The sequence below is a fragment of the Macaca fascicularis genome, chromosome 14 (assembly GCF_037993035.2).
Source record: "Macaca fascicularis isolate 582-1 chromosome 14, T2T-MFA8v1.1".
NCBI classification, from domain to species: Eukaryota; Metazoa; Chordata; class Mammalia; order Primates; family Cercopithecidae; genus Macaca; species Macaca fascicularis.
The window spans coordinates 85,468,583-85,489,373 of record NC_088388.1 but is presented as its reverse complement, the minus strand read 5'-3'; the positions used below and the strand labels follow the sequence as shown (position 1 = coordinate 85,489,373).

General features: G+C 38.5%; 2 protein-coding genes and 1 pseudogene across 11 annotated transcripts in view; 1 reads left to right on the top strand and 2 right to left on the bottom strand.

Moving 5' to 3' along the window:
• ME3 (malic enzyme 3) overlaps positions 1–20,791 on the top strand; it is a 321,404-nt gene that overhangs the window by 218,608 nt on the left and 82,005 nt on the right. The window lies entirely within an intron of this gene.
• Positions 6,088–6,837, bottom strand: LOC123568602 (protein tyrosine phosphatase type IVA 1 pseudogene; annotated as a pseudogene).
• The window catches only part of CCDC81 (coiled-coil domain containing 81), a 48,169-nt gene continuing 43,740 nt past the window's right edge, over positions 16,363–20,791 (bottom strand). For all 3 annotated transcript variants that reach the window (XM_005579286.5, XM_045370126.3, XM_074015032.1), the window contains 2 exons: positions 19,148–19,273; positions 16,363–16,895 (listed from right to left, as the gene is read on the bottom strand). In XM_005579286.5, the coding sequence (XP_005579343.1) occupies positions 16,754–16,895; positions 19,148–19,273 (268 nt within the window). In that variant the 3' untranslated portion in view covers positions 16,363–16,753. The remainder of the gene's footprint in view (positions 16,896–19,147; positions 19,274–20,791) is intronic.

Below are 20,791 nucleotides of genomic sequence, written 5' to 3'. Positions count from 1 at the left end.
GGGGGCGGGAGAGAGCTTGCAGCCCCCTGAAATTAGATACTACTAAGATGTTAAGACATGTTGAGATGGCAGCTTCCAGCCTCTAATTTCATTGTATAATAAAGGAATCAATAAATCATGCTTAGGGCCCTACTCCTGCTGCCACCTCAGCCTCAGGATCTCCACTGCCAGCAACGAATAGGTCCTATATGACCAACTCTCAAGGACAGACTAGATGGACTATTAGACTTATAGAGGAGTAATTAGCAGAGATACCACTCACCTCTTGCTCAGGTCTTATTCTTCCAAGAACTGCTTCCTCGGTGCTGATGTTTCCTCGGTGCTGATGAAGAATATCCTGAGAAAACATCCCTCCTCTACGATCCTTGGGCTCATAGAGAATGAAAAACTATTCAGAAGAGAGTTTGAAGAGCGAAGCTGGAATCTGAACACCATGGAATTTTTGACACTATCTTTTTACATCATGTCCCACAACTTCTTCTGTACCTCTGCTACATATCCTTTATAATCAATATAGTAGAAAAGAAAAGCAATAGTAGAGAAAATCAATGAAAGCAAAATAGGTTTTTTGAAATGATTAAATAAACAAACTTCCGCTATACTAAACAAGACAAAAAGAAAGAAGATACAAATTACACTTCCTTTGTTCCAGCCACACTGACCATCTTGCCAGCACTAAGCACATGTGCTTTCAAGCCTGTGCTGGTATTATCCATGCTTGGTCTCTCCTTCTGGGAAGTCCTTCCCTTCCCCTTTTTTCTCTTTACCGATTAAATTTTAGTTCACTCTAACTTTCTGCCTGGAAACAGCATTCACCCTTACAATTCAAATGCAATTGGCTCTATAGAGTAACAGAATCAATAACTAAATTAGAAATCAATAAACAGAAAACTATGGGAAATTCCAAAATACTGGAAAACAGTACATTTCAAAATAACCCACAGATCAAAGAAGAAATCACAAGCCAAGTTATATATGTTGAACTGAGTTTTTAAAATCATATGAAAATTAATAAGATATAGCTAAAGCAGTATTTAGAAAGAAACTTTATAGCTTTAAAGGTTGTCATGGTTAATTTTACGGCACCACAGGGTGCCCAGATATTTGATCAAATGTTATTCTGGGTGTTTCTGTGAGGGTATCTTTGGATGAGATTAACATTTAAATCATTAAACTAAGTAAAGTAGATTGCCCTCCACTAATTGCCCTCATCCAATTAGTTGAAGGCCTGAATAGAAAAAATGGATTGACCCTCCCTTGAGTAAGAGAGACTTAACTCCTACCTGATGCCCTTCTAACTGGGATATTGGCTTTTTCCTGCGTTTAGACAGGAACTATACCATCATCTCTCCTAGGTCTCCAGCTTGCTGACTCACCCTATAGATCTTAGAATTTGACAGCTTCCATAATCATGTGAGCCAAGCCAATTCCTTATAATAAATCAACAGAGAGAGAGAGAGAGATCCTATTGATTCTGTTTCTCTGGAGTACCCTGACTAATGCAAATTTCTATATCAGAAGAGAAAGAAAGAAAGAAAGAAAGGAAAGAACAAAAGTCTCAAGTGAATAATTTAAACTTCCTCCTTAAGAAACTGGGGGTGGGGGACAGCAAACGAAATTCAAAGCAAGTAAAGATTAGAGCACAAATCAATATATCTATAATAAGTAATGAAATTAGTAATTAAAAAATCTTTCCCCCAAGAAAAGCCATGTCCAGATGGCTTCATTTGCTGGAATTTATCAAATACTGAAGTAATAACACCAATTATTCAGAAACTCTTTCAGAAAATAGGGGAGGGAACACTTCCCAAATCATTCTATGATACTCGTATTGCCATATCAAAGCCAGATAAAGGTAGCACAAGAAAAGTACAGGCCAATATCCTTCATGAATATAGATGCAAAAATCCTAAACAAAATATTAGCAAACCAAATTCAGCAACATGAAATTTTAAAATTACATACAACAAACAAGTGGGCTTTATCCTCAGAAATATAGTTTTTTAACATTCAAAAATTGTTCAGTATGGTTGTTCAACAATATTAATAGAATGAAAGACAAAAAATCATACAATCATGCCAATAGATATGAAGAAAGCATTTGAAAAACATCAACGCCTGTTTACGAAAAAACTCTAAACAAAGTAGAAATAGAAAAGAACATCCTCAACTTAACAAAGGACATCTATAAAGAGCCAAAGATAATATTTAATGGCAAAAGAATGAACACTTTCTCCCTAAGATCTGGAACAAGGCAAGGATGTTGTTTTTACCACTTCTAGTCAACACGGAGGGTGTTTAGCCAGTGCAACGAAGCAAGAAAGAGAAGCTAAAGGTGTCAAGACTGGAAACAGAGTTAATACTGCCTTGATTCACAGAGGACCTAATCCTGCATGTAAAAAATGCTAAAGAACACATACACATTCATTCATTCATTCATTCATTCATTCTCTCTCCTCTCTCTCTCTCTCTCTCTCTCTCTCTGTTTACTGGAACTAATAAATTAGTTTTGAAAGGTCACCAAACACAAGGTCAACATACAAAAACCAGTTGTATTTCTATATGCTGGCAGCAAATGATCTAAAAATAAAATTAAGAAAACAATTTCATTTACAACTGCATCAAAAAGAAAAGATACTTAGGAATAAATTTTAGAAGTGCAAGTATAGTATACCGAACACTACAAAACATTGCTGATAGAAATTAAAGGTCTAAATAGAGAGAGATTCTTTGTTCATGGATTCGAAGACTCAATATTGTCAAAATTGCAATTCTCTTCATATTGATCTATAAAGTCAATACTATACCTATCAAACCCTTGTAGGCTTTTTTGGTGAAAACTTACAGGCTGATTCTAAAATGTATATGGAAATGTAAAGGATCTCAAAGAGTCAAAAAAAAGTATAAAGAAGAACAAAGTGCCCTATTCAATGTCAAGAACCTTCCATAAAGATACAATGATCAAGACTGTGTGGTCCAATAGCAGAGCCGTGAAATCAATCTAAGTTTTCATCAGTCGATGGTTGGATAAAGAAAATGGAGAAGAAAATGAATATATATGTACAATGGAATACTATTCAGCCATAAAAAAGGAATAAAATCATGTGTTTTGCAGCAACATAAATAGAACTGGAGGCCCTTACGTGAAACAATTCAGAAACAGAAAGTGAAATGCCATATGTTCTCATAATTGGGAACTAAATAACGCATACACAGGAACAAAGAATGTGGAATCTCACTGGAGAACTGGAAGGGTGGGAGGGTGGAAGAGGAGTGAGGCATAAGAATTTACTTAATGGGTATAATGTGCACTATTTGAGTAATGATTACACTAAAAGCCCATATTTCACCACTATGCAATATATGCATGTAACAAAACTGCACTTGTACACCTTAAATTTATACCAAAAAAAGACTGTGTGGTCATATAAATAAATGAAGCAGAACTGAGAGTTCACAAATAAGTTTTTACATTTATGGTAAATTGGCTTTTAATCAGAATTACTAAGGTAATTCATTGGGGGAAAGAGAGTCTTTTGAACAAATTGTGCTGAAACAATTGAATAGCCACATGCAAAATAAAGTTAACTTAGCCACCTCACACTAAACACAAAAATTAACCTTTACACATCTCAAAACAAACAAAAACTAACCTGAAACGGATCACAGACCTAAATGTGAGAGCTAAAACTGTAAAATTTCTAGGAGAAATTATAGCAGAAAATCTTTATGACTTAGGTTGAGGAGAGTTCTGAGATACAACTTTAAAAGCATGATTCATGAAAGAAATAAATTGTGTTTCATCAAAATTTAAAATTTTGCACTTTGAAACACTTTTTTGGGGAGGAAAAAAGACAAGCAGCAGACTGGGAGAAAATAATTGCAAATCATATATCTGATAAAGACATTGGATCCAGAATATATAAAGAACTACTTCAACTTAATAAGATGACAATTCAAATTTTAAAATGAGGAAAATATTTAAATCAGCATTTTATCCAAAAAGATAGGTGAATGGCTAACAAGCACATGAAAAAATGCTTAACATTATTAGTAATATGAAAATTAAAACCACAATGGTATAACTACGCTCACCAGAATGGCTATAATAAAAAAGAGATGCGTTGGTAAGAATGTGGAGAACTTTGTCTCCTAAGCACTATTAGATTGAGGGGGAGTTCCTTTGCCTTTTAAGTCTTCACTCTAACTCCCCAGCCTCCCATACATAGCCCCAGTATTCAGCAAGTATCATTTAAGAGAGTGGATGCTGTGGTTGCACCACCTAGATCCTGCCTTGGGTCTGAAACACTCATTCCTCCAGATGCCATTATCAGCTGAGGGCCCACAGCTGCATTGCTCTCTAGGCATTGCCCTCAACAGAAGGTGAACGCTTCACCCAAGATTATGCCGTCATCCCCAAGGGAAGCCTACAGGCAATGACTGGTTGATTCAAGGGCCCAAAGGCCCAGCTTCCTAGCCTCAATTGAGAACACCTCTAAATAGCCATCCCATCCTCAGAGCTCCCTATGAGACTGCCTGAGGCTACTGTTGCAACTGCTATGTATCACCATTCAACTTCTTATGCCCTATCCTATTTCTCTTGCTCCTCCATAGGTGTGGTTCCCTGAGAAGACACCCTAATAATCCTTTGGATGCCAATCTCAGATTCAGTGTCTGTTTCCTGGGGAACCCAACTTATAACAGGTAGAGGAAACTGGCCAAAGTTCTTAATTTTCCAATTTGTTGCACCAGCCCCACGTGACCACCAAAAGCTTTTCTGGGTTTCCCTTTCCCTCAGGACAGACCCTCTTCATGGACCAAGCTTGATCCTTATTAGTCCATGTCCAGAATCAGTAAATGTCCCTAGAAAATAAAATGGTCACTTACCTCAGGAGGCCTCCTCCCTGTCTGGAATTCCCATTCACCTAGTCCTTATTGCTTTCATAGCTCTCACATATCTTTAAATATGATCTTTGTAATTTTTCCATCTTTTTCTAGTTGTTGCAGGAAAAGTTTTAGGCTGCCATGACCTACTACATCCTATTTAGAAGTGGAAGGCTCTAGAGAGATTTTCAAAATTACAGATGTGTGGATATTAACTTCTTTCCTAATTTAATTGAATTGTGGTGATAAAAGGTGTTCTGTATTTTTCAAATAGCTTAAAATGTGCTGAAATGGGTTTATAGTCAAATATATGGTCAAAAGTAATAGTTCATGTACTCTTATAAATACGTATTCTCCCACTGTTGGATGCAATGCCCTTTGTATGTTCATGGGATTGAGTTTGTTGACTGTTTTGTGTAGATCTATATCCAGAATCTTGATTTTGTGTACTTGATCTGCTTCTGAAAGAGGGACAATAAAATTTCCCACTGCTATAGTAAACTTGTCAATTTTCCTTGTAATTCTGTCCATATTTGCTCTATTTACCTTGGACCAATGCATATTTACCTTTTAAAATACATTTACTAAATTAAAAGTCCTAGTTCATATGTTCTGCACAAGATCAAAACAACATTTTACTAGAAATATTTCATAGTCTCCTCTAATTTTGTCTTCGGGGCCCTCCCTGTTAAGTTACACCCCAACCGTAAACATCAATGATAAGGCCTTTTTATCTGAAGACATTCAACACATATGCTTCTGTACAACGTGGATTTTGCATGAACTTTCAATCAGACGTTGATTTTTCAAAATGGAGGTTTTCATAACAAAATGAGATTAGAGAAAGACATCAGATAATCACAAGATGTGTAAAGACTCCAACAAAATCACCTGTTGGACAAACTTCATGTATACTGTGACCCATGTGGGATGGTAAACATGAAGCAGGCAAATAATCATATAGGCCCTACTTGCAGTGTTTGATATGACTTAAGGCATGAACTACATAAAGTTATAGTTCCTGGAGTTTTAATTCTGTATGACACTAAAAATACACAAATTTTGTACTGAGGATCTTGGCATCTAATCTGCAGATTTCTTATGTATTTTTTCTGGCATGGGAATAGCACTAAGCCAAACATAGAAGTCGCATTTCTGTTAAATTCGTGACTTCTCAATATCCCTGTGGAAGCTTCATCAGACTTATTCACTAAGCCCATATGTTGGCTAAAATGTACAATAAATTAGGTCTTGTCTGAAGTCCCACTTTCAAGGCAATAGCATCAGGCAGTCAGGTTTATTGAATACAACAATTGTTTCTGTGACCACTGGAGTCTTTGAAGCAAAGCCGCATTTGAGAACGATATTTCTCCAAATACAAAAGTTGCTTGCTGTTAAAAGCGCCGCGCCGTTTTTCTCTTATAAACCGTACTGCATCTTCGTTTTTCATTCCACTTTCAATTAATGCTAGGGCAACAAGCACCGGAGTCCTCCCAAGACCTGCAACACAGTGAACGGCAATACAACAACTAGGTTCTTCACGAAACTTAACGTCTACAAGACTTAACCAGTCATCAACAATCCGGTTGGATGGTGATGAACCATCATCAAAAGGCCAATCCAGAAACTGGATGCCTTCTTTCTCCACAAGAGCAGGGTCATAAGTTGCTTCACATACTCTTACCATTGTGGTAACCCCGTATTTCTTAAGTTCTTCTATAAATCTGTTTAAGGTCGAATTGGTTGGGTTATGTATGATTAGAACTCTCATGTTCCCGTATATGACTTCCACTGGAGCTGGGTGATTCATTGGAGCCATGTTAATTTAGTTTAAAAAAAAAAAAAAAGACACTGATATGGTTATGAAAAAAATTAAAAATTTTTGAATACAGAAATGATGTCAAGAAACTGAAGTCTATGCCAATATACTCCACTTGAAATTCACAGAGCTTTGAATATGAAGTTGGTACTGACAGGAAATGAAATGAACCTTCCAACAAGAAGCCGCGGTTCTTCAATTCAGTAATTCTCAGCCAATGGAAAGGAAGTGCGCCAAGGGTTACCCCATCTAGGTCAGAACTCTTGTAAAATGCTCTGATGATCTCAGTTCTACACTTCTGTGTCCAGGTGACCTGCTTTGCGGGGGCTTCTTGGTGGGGCAGTAACGACTCTCCACCATTCATTTGTCCTCATAAAGGTCGTGCTGAACCTGGCAGTAATCTCCAGGGCCCTTCAGAAACTCCATAAACACGCGATCAAGAATACCACAGAAAGGAATATGTTTACTCAGAACAATGGTGGCCTAACCATACAGCTGGGCCCGCGGGCGGCCGCAGCACTGCCTGGAGCAGCCGCAGTCGTCGCGGTGAAGCTGCAGTGGGATAACCAACTCTAGGAGGACCAGCTGAGCGCCTCCACTGAGCCAACATGCGCACGCCGAGGTGCCGTTGCGTCACAAGCCCTCTCTTTCGTAGACGGCGCGCGACGCGCGAACCCCTTCACTAATCGCGGTTGGGCGGACCAGTGAGGACGTCATCACTGCCGCCGCCGACGTGAGCCGGTTGCTGAAGCGAAGAAGCGCTGGATGAATCCAGAGTTTCCTTGTCTCCCACTCGAGAGGAGAGGGACTGAGGAGCGACGCGCGGGTGGTGGGATAGGAAGCATGGAAGAGGCTGGACAGAAACTGCAGGAAGACAAGGTAAGGTTGCGGAAGATTTCCCAGCCGTTGACTCTGACTAGTGTATCTTTTCCTACCTGTTTCATGTTTGTGTCTCTTGGGAACAACATAATATTTGGCGCTTTTTTTTTCCCGCATAAATCCAGTCTGACAAACTTTTTTAGCTGAAAAAGCACGTATGCATTTTTGCCCTCTTATTTTATGCTATTTGACCTATATTTCTATATTTTTTACCCTTTCTTGACTTGTCTTGGATTAAGGTTTTCCCTCTACTCTTTTGGAAGTTTTTATTGGGGCTAATACTTCCGTAGCACTTATTTTAGGGTAAGCGCTGTTCGAAGCTTAATCTAAATGTAATACAAAACCCCTATGAATTAGATACTAGTGTCATTTCTACTGTCCTGTCTTTAAAAACCTAGGGATAGAACGGTAATTTGCCTAAGGTCACACAGCTAGTAAATGGCAGGGATGAGACTGTTTTTAAAAAAACTAATTTTTACTTTTATTATAAATTCAGAGGGTGCACGTGCACATTTGTTACATGGGTATATTGCGTGACCCAGAGTATGAATGATGATTCTGTCACCCAGATAGTGAGCATAGTACCCAATAGGTAGTTTTGCAAGGCTAAGATCTGAATCCCGGAATTTTGGCTCTGGAGTCTGCCTCTCTAATACATATGGTCTATTATATACCCTATTTCTGTTCTTTTAGTGCTTAAATAACTTAGAAAAAGTCAAACATGGTTCAGAATCTTTTCCTGTCTCTTGAAGGAATTCAGTATGCTTTAACTATTAACGTTGTCAAGCATCTTAATCTTTTAACGCCACAAATTGGACATTATTGTTTATACAAATCAATGTTTGTTTACGTTTATTCATATTATCAGTTTCTTTGCTCACTATTCCTTCTTGCAGCTCGATTCTTTCTGAGGTTACTTTCTTTTTTCCAAAAGCATTTTTTTGGAGGTTCCTTTGAATATCTGATCAACTTTGATAAATGTTTTATATATGCTAGAAAATCTCTCACTGTTGAATCCATTTCCCTTATTGTTAGTAAACCATTATTTTGTTTTTTTCTTTAGGTTTCTTTTTTGGCTTTTTTCTAAAATTCTTTTACTTTCCCTTCATTGTTAAAAGTTTTGCTGGGTACACAATTCTACCTTGACATTTTCTCTCAGCCCTTTGAAGGAAGGAAGAAAGGGGCCATGTGAAGGCCAGGAAGCAAAGTCTAGACATTTTAGAAAATTCTAACAGTTGTTAGAGAAGAAACCTGAGAATAAGAATATCTTCAGAGGGCTGAGAGAAAATGTCAGTATAGAATTGTGTACCCAGCAAAACTATGTAAAAATCAAGGCAAAGTAACAGAATTTTAGGAGAGAAAAAGCCAAAAAAGAAAAGTGAAAGGGAAGTTTCAAGAGCAAATTAAATCCTTTACTTTTGATAGCCTAAGCTTGTAAAAATGGTGAAGGAAAGCCATCTAGAACAGGGATTCTTGGCCTGTGGTCCAGGGGGCCTAGGAAACTTGTAACTGCGTGCAGAATGTTGTATAGGAATATGTACCTGTTTTTAGGAGAAGGGTATATATTTTTCATCAGATTCTTAGAAGACTCCATGACTGCCCAAAACATTGAAAACCACTGAAATAGGAAATCCTTTGATACATTAATCGGTCTGGCTGTGCTGTATTTCTGGAAAAGACAGAACTTGATGATAGCAAGTTGGGGCTAATTACAGAGTTAAACTAATACAAGAATAGTAGTTAACAAGGAGGATCATTGAAGAAGATCCAAATTAGAAAGACTTGCTCAGAAATCTGCTGTTTAGTGAAGGACTATAAAAAAGCTTGATTCTTAAAACGGTTGAATGATAGAAAACATTTTAGACCTTATGTGTATATAATTCATATAATTCATATAACCATGCCTCTATCTCAGTCTTGATAGACTGGAGCACACAGCCTTGACATCTGTTGTCATGACCCCTTCTTCTCTTCACCTGGCTTTTTCCTGTTTATCCTTAAAATTCAGTTTGGGCTTCATCTCCTCAAAAAGCTTTCCGCTCTGTGCCATGGTAAACTTACCAGAAGGAATCTACCTTGTTCTTCTAACAACCAATGCACAATGCTATTAGGTTTTTACCTTGTTATACAGGGGTTTTCTAGTTTTTACCTTGTTATACCAGAGGTTTCACAATGGTATGAAACTAGAAATCATTAACAGGAGGAATTTTGGAAAATTCACAAATACATGGAAATTAAACATGCTCATGAACAATCAGTGTGCCAGTGAAGAAAATAAAAGGGAAATCTAAAAATATCTTGAGACAAAAAGGAAAACACAATATACCAAACTTTATGGAATGCAGCAAAAGCAGTTCTAAGAGGGAAGTTTATAGCAATAAATGCCTACACCAAGAAAGAAAATTACAAATAACTAAAAGTTACACCTCAAGGAATTTTTTTAAAAACCCTAAGCCCAGGTTAGTGGAAGGAAAGAAATAATAAAGATCAGACCAGAAATAATCTAATCTCTATTTTATTTCTGCTCTGGAGATTAGAAAAACAATACAAAAGAAACTAAAAGGTCATTTTTTGAAAAGATAAAATCAACCAGCCTTTAGCTAGAAAAGAAAAAGAGAAAAGATTCAAATAAAATCAGAAATAAAGAGATGTTACAGTTGACAACACAGAAGTACAATGGATCATGAGAGACTATTATGAATAATTATTTGCCAAAAACTTGTGTAACCTAGAAGAAATGGATGTATTCCTACACACACAAACTGCCAAGACTGAATCATGAAGAAATAGAAAAATCTGAGCAAACCAATAATGAGTAAGGAAATTGAATCAGTAGTAAAAAGTATCTCACCAAAGAAAAGCCCAAGAACAGATGGCTTCGCTGCTGAATTCTACCAAACATTTAAAGAAGAACTAATACCAATTCTCTACAAACTGTCTCAGGAAAAAACAAAAACAAAAACAAACAAACAAAAAGAATGGGAGATAATACTTTCAATACTGGTCTTTTTAGGACCAGTATTACCCTAATACCAAAGCCACACAGGCACATCACAAGAAATGAAAACTACAGGCCAATATCCTTGATGAGCATAGATGCAAAAATCCTCAACAAAATAGCAAACCAAATCCGACAACACATTAATAGGATTATTCACCATGATCAAGTGGGATTTATCCCTGGGTTGCAAGAATGGTTCAATATTCTCAAATCAATAAATGTGATATATCACATGAACAGAATGAAGGACAAAAATCATATGACCATCTCATTAAATGCAGAAAAAGCATTTGACAAACTCAGCATCCTTTCATGACAAAAACACTCAACAAATTAATTGCAGAATGAATATACTTCAGCACAACAAAGGCCATATATAATAAGCCTACAGCTAACATTATACTCAACAGTAAAAACTTGGAACTCTTTCTTCTAAGATCTGGACCAAGGATGTACACTCTTGCCACTTCTGTTCAATGTTATATTGAAAGTCCTTAGAGCAATAAAGCAGAAGAAAGAAAAGACATCCAAATAGGAAATGAAGAAATAAAACTATTATTATTTGCTGACAACATAATTTTGCATACAGAAAACCTTAGGCCAAGTGTGGTGGCTCAAGCCTGTAATCCCAACCCTTTGGGAAGCCAAGGCAGGAGGATCACTTAAGGCCAGGAGTTAGAAACCAGCCTGGTCAACATAATGAGACCCCCATTTCTACAAAAAAAAGAAAAACCCTTAAGATTCTAACAAAAAGCCATTAGAATTGATCAACAAATTCAGGAAACTTGCAGGACACAAATCAACACACAAAAGTCAGTAACATTTCTTTACATTAACAAGGAACTTTCCAAAAAAGAAATCAAGAGAACTATCATTTATAGTTGCTACTAGAAATAAATTACTGAGGAATATGTTTAACCAATTAGGCAAAAGATTTATATAAAGAAAACTATAAAACATTAACAAAAGAAATTGAAGAAGACAAATAAATTGAAATAGATCCCATGTTCATGGACTGGAAGAATTGATATTGTTAAAATGTCCATACTACATGAATGATCTGCAGATTTCAGTTCGATATCTATCAAAATTCCAATGTTATTTTTCATAGATATAGAAAAAACAATCCTAAAATTCATACGGAACTACAAAACAAACAAACAAATAGCCAAGGCAATTGTGACCAAAAAGAACAAAGCTTGAGGTATCACACTACCTACTTTCAAACTATACTATAAACTGATGGTAACTGAACAGCATGGTACTGGCATTAAAATAGACATACGAACCAATGGACAGAATAAAGAACCCAGAAATGAACCCATGTATCTACAGTCAATTGATACTCACCAAAAGTGCCAAGAATATACAATGGGAAAAGGACAGGCTATTCTATATATGGTGCTGGGAAAACTGGATATCCATACACAAGAGAATGAAATTGGACCCTTATCTCACACCATATACAAAAATCAACTCAAAATGAATTAAAGACATAAACATAAAACCGGAAACTGTAAACTACTAGAAGAAGACACAGGGAAAACTACATGACATTGGTCTGGGCAATGATTTTTTAGGTTTGACCCAAAACTACAGGCAACATATGCAGTAAACAAATGGGATTACATCAAAATAAAAAATTCCTACACAACAAAGAGAGCATTTAATAGAGTGAAGAGACAGCCTACAGATTGGGAGAAAAATATTTGCAACCCATACATATGATAAGGGATTAATATCCAAAATATATAAGGAACTCAACTCTATTAAAAAAAAAAAAAAAAAAGAGAGACATGGGCAAGGAACCTGAATAAACATTTCTCAAAGGAAGATATATGAATGGCTAACAAATACATGAAAAAATGCTCAACATCACTAGTCATTGGAGAGATGAAAATTAAAACTGCAATAAGCTATGACTTCACACCTATTAGAAAGGCTATTATCAAAAAGAAAAGATAACAAGTGTTGGCTAAGATATGGGAAAAACCTTGTACACTGTTGGTGGGAAATATAAATTAGTATAGCCATTATGAAACACTGTATGAAGATTCCTCAAAAAACTAAAAATACAGTTACCATATGACCCCAGTTACCATATGACTCAGCACTCTCGCTTCTGGTTATTTGTCCCAAAGATTTGAAGTCAAATATGAATATGTCAAAAGAGATGTTCTTTGCAGCACTATTCACAATAGCCAGGATGTGGAATCAACCCAAGTGTCCAACAATAGATGAATGAATAAAGAAAATGTGTTATATATACATAATGGAATAATATTTAGCCATGAAAAAGAATGAAATGCCGTCATTTATGGCAACATGGATGGAACTAGAATTTAGTGAAGTAAGCCAAGAACAGAAAGTTAAACGCTGAATGTTCTCACTCATATGTGGAAGCTAAAAAATAGCTGATCTTGGCTGGGCATGGTGGCTCATGCCTGTAATCCCAGCACTTTGGGAGGCTGAGGCAGGCAGATCATGAGGTCAGGAGATCGAGACCATCCTGGCTAACACAGTGAAACCCTGTCTCTACTAAAAATACAAAAAATGAGCCGGGCGTGGTGGTGGGCGCCTGTAGTCCCAGCTACTCGGGAGGCTGAGGCAGGAAAATGGCATGAACCCAGGAGGTAGAGCTTGCAGTGAGCCAAGATTGCACCACTGCACTCCAGCCTGGACAACAGAGCGAGACTCTGTCTCAAAAAAAAAAAAAAAAAAAAAAAAAAGTTGATCTCATAGAAATAAAAAGTAAAGGTATTGTGGATAGCATTGGAGAACATTATGCTAAGTGAAGTACACCAAACACAAACAAATGCCAGATCTTCTCATATGTGGAATCTAAAACTCATATAAGCAGAGAGTAGAATGATAGTTCCCAGAGGGTGGGGGATGGGAGGAATGGGGAGATGATTGTTGAAGTGTACAAAGCCTCAGATAGGAAAAATAAGTTTGATTGTGTGTGTGTGTGTGTGTGTGTGTGTGTGTGTGTGTGTGTGTGTGTGAGAGACAGTCTTGCTCTGTCACTCAGGTTGGAGTGTGGTGGCACGATCTCAACTCACTGCAACCTCCGCCTCCTGGATTCAAGCGATTTTCCTGCCTCAGCTTCTTGAGTAGCTGGGACTACAGGTGTGTGCCACAATGCCCAGCTAATTTTTTGTATTTTTAGTAGAGACAGAGTTTCACCATGTTGTCTAGGCTGGTCTTGAACTCCTGACCTCAGGTGATCTGCCTGCCTTGGCCTCCCAAAGTGCCGAGTTTACAGGTGTGAGCCACCACGCCCAGCCAAGTTTGATAACGTTTTGAGATCTGTTGCACAGTGTGGTGAATATAATGAGCACTTTACGTGTCAATGTCTCTAAAAGAATAAATTTCAAATATTCTTATCACAAAAAGTTAAATATTTAAGGTGATGGACATTTTAATTCACTTGATTTAATCATTCCACATTGTATCCAAAAATCACAATATCACTTTATACCCCGTAAATATATACAACTATAATTTGTCAATATATAATTTTTAAAAACAATTTTTAAGGGTCTGACTGTAGTACTGACTGCTACCCATGACAGTAAATTATAAATTCAATTCCTCCAGTAAAAAGGTCTATGAAGTTAAATCTGCTCACCTGAACATACCAAAATTAACTTATTTTTCTTTAACAAGGAATTCTACTTTTTTTCTTTTTGAGACGGAGTCTCGCTTTGTCACCAGGCTGCAATGTGGTAGTGTGATCTCAGCTCACTGCAACCACCACCCCTGGGTTCAAGTGATTCTCCTGCCTCAGCCTCCCGAGTAGCTGGGACTACAGGCACGTGCCACCACACCCAGCTAATGTTTGTATTTTTAGTAGAGACGGGGTTTCACCATGTTGGCCAGGACGGTCTCAATCTTTTGACCTCACGATCCACCCACCTCGGCCTCCCAAAGTGCTGGGATTACAGGCGTGTGCCACTGCCCCCAGCCAGCATTCTATATTTTTAAAAAATATATTAGTATAACACTATTATAGTAATTTATTACATATTAGAGACAAATTACTTCAAGGGTGCAGCAGATGTAGATTCAGGCAGGTCAGGCAGTGTTGGGGAAAGCCTGTTGTTTTAAATATTGGTTAACGATGATTGGTATTGCGGGATCTGGCCAGCAGTCTGCAATGCAAAGGGGCTCTTTGTTCCCAGGCGGATTGGCAGGTCGAGAAATAATAGACACACGCAAGGTAGTGAAAGCTGGGTCCAGAGGGGTCACTGCCTTCTGGTCCCGCGATGCCGCCAATGCAGTGGATATGCCAGCATTTATTATTAAGTTTAGTGAGGGCGGGGGTAGGTTAGTGAGGGATTTAGGGTCATTGGATTATGAGGTGAGATGGTCACATGGGGATAAAGTAATTCTTTAACATAACATCTGTATGCAGAAGTACAGTATACAGAGATAAGAATTTACAATATAGTGTGTGCATCAGTAATTTCTAACACAGCCTTAAAACAGAAACACAGTCTTTCCATAACCTATGATTAGCAAGATATTAATCAGCAGTAACAGTTGCAGCAAAAGCTGGTTACAAACAATCCATAGAAACAGGATGTGAAGCTAGACAACTGGTTAGAACAGAAATTCTCAGAAGGGAGTATGCCTTGACCCTAAAGAGACCCAGAAGAGCCATGGCAAGATGAGGGCGTTTATAACCCTATCTTATCCATATGAACAGGTACCCCTCATGAATCTGTTTATAGGCTCTCCACAAGGGTCGCATTCCATTCCCAGAGGTGTGAACATCTGCTTTTCTGGGATAGGAATCTTGGTGATGTGAAACCTCCCTGACTGCACGTTTGTTCGTAGGCTCTCTGCAGGGGGAAGCACTGTTGGCTTATTCTGGCAGTCCAACCTGGCATTGTCTTTACACAATCCTACATGCAACTTTGTATTTACAATAATCAGGAGCATTTCATCTTTTATTCCATAGCAATAGTTTCATGGGGTCTCCCTACAGATTGGCCCTCCATAGAATGATTTTTTGAGGAAATGAAAGGCAGAAATGGAGAAAGATTAGAGAAGAGGTTCCAAAAAATTGTGATCATCAGCAGGTATGCTTGTTTTCATAGAAAAAGATAACATTAGCAACAAAATTTGTCCAGTATCAGCTTGAGTGAATATTTTCTCCTTAACTTTTCAGGGCTCAACACATTCCTATTTTGTATTTGTAGTAGGGCAAAATGAAAGTTTAAATGTTCACAAACATCTTCCCACATAAACTTTCCCTCATTTCCCAAGGGAGAGATGTGGCAGGCAGAAAACAAATAGTCTAAGAGACTTCCTTCTTAGCTTTTGTATTTCAGAAATCTAGACTTCACTCTATTTTACCTCAATTAGTCGGACAGGGCAGGGAGAGAAGAAAGTATGCAGATAAATGAAGAAAGTTTTTAGTTGAGAACAGCCATACCTTAACTGAAAGTCAGTCTTCTGACAGGGAGATGAGTCCTCTTGAACAGCACCTACAGCTCAAGAATGAAGTGAAGTAGTGGGAGACTCACCTCACAGTGCACAGTTATTCCAAGGGCATGGAAATAGCTGGACAAGGGAATGATATCTTGGGAGGCCCCACTAAAGTCCCAGGTATGTCATCAATGAGAAAACTCAGGGAGCATTTTTCTGGCCTCCTAGGTAAATAGTCAAACCCATCTCTGTGATGTTCACACATATACCCCTCTGGAAAAGTCTAGGGTTGGGGGAGGGGAGAGGGGTAAAATGTACCATTATGAATTGTCGTGCACAGTCGGGCACTTAGAAAATATTTATTATTGCCACTATTCATTACAGACGAAAAAAGTTTTGTACACAAATTCACGAAGCAGCAGCAGGGCTGGGTCAGCAGTACCCCAGCAGCCATAATGAATCTGGGTCCCCTTCCCAGCCCCTGTGCAGCAGGTTGTAGCCCTCAGGACCATTTAGACACCTTCACTGCCATCAGAGACGAGTATAGGAAATAAGTGGGGGTGGGAGAAAGGCAGGAGTGAATTCAATAAGGGCTTAACAAGCAATCTAATGAAAGCACCAAACCTAAACAATGATTTTTTTCTCTGAGGTAAAAATATGCAGTTTCACAATCACCCCCAGACATGTAAAAGATAAAAACTTTCCCCAGGAAACACAGATCCAAACTTTGAGTTTTACACAAGCAACCGGGAGCCTGGCAGGAACTTGTTCAGGGGCCACAGGTTGCTCTCGCCCACATTGGAGGTGCGCCTCTGGCACTGCTTGCAGCGCCGATACTTCTCACACTGGTCTAGGAGAAACAGCTTGTCTGAAGCCCTGAGGAGAGGAGAGCAAATGCAGATTAGCAGGTTTCTGGAGCCTCTAGAGGCCCAACTTGGAAGCTGGTATGGCAGGAGGTACACAAAAGTAACACCTTGTGTTCCCTGCTTGCCATGTGGCAGTTCACCCCCTCCTGACATCCCCTGCTTCCAAACCTCTGCTGGCTTGTCATTCTCCACTTAATAAAAAGCCCCAACTTGTGCCTTCACAGCAGTCTGACTCTACCCCTCCCAGCCTCAGCCACCCAAGCCCACAGAGAACTTGCTGAAGGTCACACAGCCAGCCGACAGTGGCTCCAAAGCCTCTGTATTGACTGTTTTGCCATGTGGATTATACCTCTACCTGCTGAGCTCCCAGGAGACAGTGTTTGAGAGGAAGATCAACCATTAAGTTGCTGGTTATCAGCTAACAACAGCAGAGAGTTAAGTGGACTTAAAATGAAATATCCCAGGAGGCCAGAAGCCTCTGGAGAATTAAGGGCAGGAGAGGGAGTGGAGACAAAGAGGAAGACGAAAGCAACTAAAAGCAGAGATAAACAGGCAGTAGTAACTGATTTTCCCCTTTGATAGTTTTTCTTCATTATGAAAGAGTCCCTCATGTGCTCTTCCACCCCATCAAAATTTCTCCATAGGTGGATTTTCCTTTTCTTTTCTTTTCTTTCTTTTTTTTTTTTTTTTTTTTTTTGATACTGGGTCTCCCTCTGTCACCAGGCTGGAATGCAGTGGGTCGATCACAGCTCACTGCAGCCTCGACTTCCTGGGCTCCAGCGATCCACCCACCTCAGCCTCCTGAGTAGCTGGAATGCCAGGTGTGTACTACCACACCAAGCTAATTTTTGTATTTTTGGTAGAGACAGGGTTTCACCATATTTGCTCAGGCTAGTCTCAAACTTCTGAACTCTAGCAGTCCATCCGCCTCAGCCTTCCAAAGTGCTGGGATTACAGGCATGAGTCATGGCATCCAGCCAGAATTCTGTTTAAGAAGGATTATCAAGGGCAGTCTTAAAAGAAAAAAGAATAAACTACCTTGGAAGTGAGCAGGGGAAGACCTAACTGGCTGGAACAGAGTATCATGTGCTAACTGCATGCATATGGACTTTGGTTTTACTTTTGCTTTATTTTCTTTTTATACCAACCAATTCCTTCTTCCTACTGCTGCCTGCTCAAGTATCTGTCCACACTTGGCCTAGGTCCTCAGACAAGTCTGCTTCACGATATACCTGGAGTAGATTTGTTAGCCTGCCACTCAACATTATTTTCTGGGTCTCCTCAATCCTTTATCACCATGTTGGCCAAGCACTCTTCCCAAACACAACTGAAATCTTCCTAGCATTAATCTCACTGACTTTTACCTGCCTTCCCAGATCATTGAGAAAATAGCTTGAAATCCCCAACTGCCCTTTCCTCTCCTTTTTTCTAAGCCAAATGACTCCACTTCTCCTTTGGATCCTGTTTTCCACATCATCACTCATACTTTCATTGTCACAAAATATGGGTTCTACTCATTAGAAAGATAGGTGAGAAATGCTTTACAAGAAAACCTAAAAGGAAAAGGAGAGTTACAGATCAAGATCCATTCTACAGATTTTATCCATGCTTAAAAATTAATTGATAATTGGCAATTTAAACTATTATTTTGGTATATTTGGCTTTTAATAATTTGGTTGTATAGACTTGATCTGTTTCATCACATTTTTAACATGCTATAAAATCATACCTTACATTCGTATTTTAATTTTGTTTTCAAGGTGTAATACAACAGCAGTGATGTGAATAGTTAAGCTGAGGAGAGGTCAGGCATATAATAATTTCAGAAAGATGCTCTTGGTTGGCTCCATAATAGGCATCTTACTTTTCCAATTGCCAATCTTACGACCCCTGGCCCTGCTCTTAAATAACCATTCCCTAAGCCTTGAAAATGTTCAGATTGGAAACTCACTCCCCCTACTTCCAAATAGTTATTTCCAAAGAGAATCTTCACTCTCCACAAAAAGCAAATAAAGCCACCCTAAGCAGAGGCAAATATTAGAGCAGGGTTAGTAAATACCTAGCATACAACGCAGCATTCTTCAATCCCATGTCTATAACAGACATTTCTAATCAATCATGGCAGTATTTCCCATGGAATACAGACTTGCTTTCTTCACAGAGTTCTCTAGGCAGCCACTACTAATCAAGTGCAGTTCCACTTGAAACCCATTGCCGTCCCACAAGAAGCGGGAGAATTTTGGGGTTCCAATCAGGCATTACCGTTCAAAAGCCTTCTCCTCCAGGTCTCGCTGCTTCTTCATCACAGCACTCCTTTCCCAGTCCTCCTGTAAGCATTGGTTGATTCTATTTACTCGCTCCAGCTCAGCGGTTCTGTCTGCCACATGCCTGGAGAGAAAAGAACAGCCTGACTCCATAATACTTGGTAAGAGCATGCACCAACTTTGGGAGCCCCATTCCTTTTATGTTAAACAGAAAAACCTTCTGGTTTTGTTCACTACTCTGAAATATACTAAAAAGTGTGAACACTGTAAAAACATACTGAAATTCCGAGCTCTCAAATAATTTATGGGTCAGAGGTCTTTCATCTTCAATCCTGGTTTGATTTAATAGGATTGAAACCTTTTTTCAATTAACAACTTCAGCCTGTAAAACTATTAATTTCCTTTGAGGCTAATGTAACTTATCTGAAGAATCATCCCAAATGGATTTCCTATACTCTGTTTCTTTCCTTTTAGTCCAGCCTCTAAGCTGCCAGTACTCAGCCTACCAGTCACTGCAGACATTTTACAAGGGAAAATAGATAGGTATACAAATGAAAGTCTACAAAAAGAGAAAATAAACACAAGTGACTAAGCAATGGAAAAGCAAATAGAGAAAACATTAACATTGTGAAGAAGGCAAGAAAAAAAAAAACAACAGGAATGTTTGGTGAAGGCCATGTCATCGAAGAAGTGACTGCAGTATAATCTCTCTCTTCATAGGGAGATATTCCCAGTGTTGTGTTTCTATCACTGGTCTCCAAACACTCCATCACTACTGTTGTGAATCACCTTAAGCCTGGTTCAGATTATGTGTCTATTTCTTGCCAAACTGAAACGTTTACTGTCAGTTCTCATTGAAATCTAGAAGGAGCTTCACAAAATGTAACTGTTGATGTAGCCTGCTCTGAAGGGCTTTGTGTTACAGGTAGCAGCAGCCACTGGGTGTCAGGATCCTCCAATAAAAATCAGTTAATGTCCTCTCTACTGTCTCACTTTTTCCTAAAACGGCACACCTTTTCATCTAACAAGCATTGATTGAGCAGCTATTGTGTGGTTATTATAAAGACCAAATGATACACAGGAAGTGCCAGTGCCTATCACATAGTTGGAGCTCAGTGACTGAAGAGTACCTATTACTTTTTTCATAAGTTATTTTTCTTTTCGTAGATTTTTTATTGTGGTTTTAAAAAAAATGCATAACAAAATTTACTATCTTAACCATTTTCAAGTGTACAGTTACTTAGTGTTAAGTACATTCATGTGATGCAACCAATCTCCAGAACGCTTCCATATTACAAAACCGAAACTATACCATTAAACAGCTCCCCATTTCTGCCTCCTCTAGTGCTTGGCAACCACCATTCTGCTTTCTGTTTCTGTGATTTTTACTTCTCTGGATAACTCATATAAGTGGAGTCATACAGTTTTTTGTCTTATTGTGACTGGTTTATTTCACTTAACGTAATGACCTTGAGGTTCATCCACAGTGTAGCATGTGTTAGAACTTTCTTCCTTTTTAAGAGTGAATAACAATTCCATTGTACAGTGTGTATATATACACACACTACATTTTGTTTATCCATTCATCTGTCAATGGACACTTGGAATGCTTCTACTTCTTGGCTGTTATAAAAAGTACTGC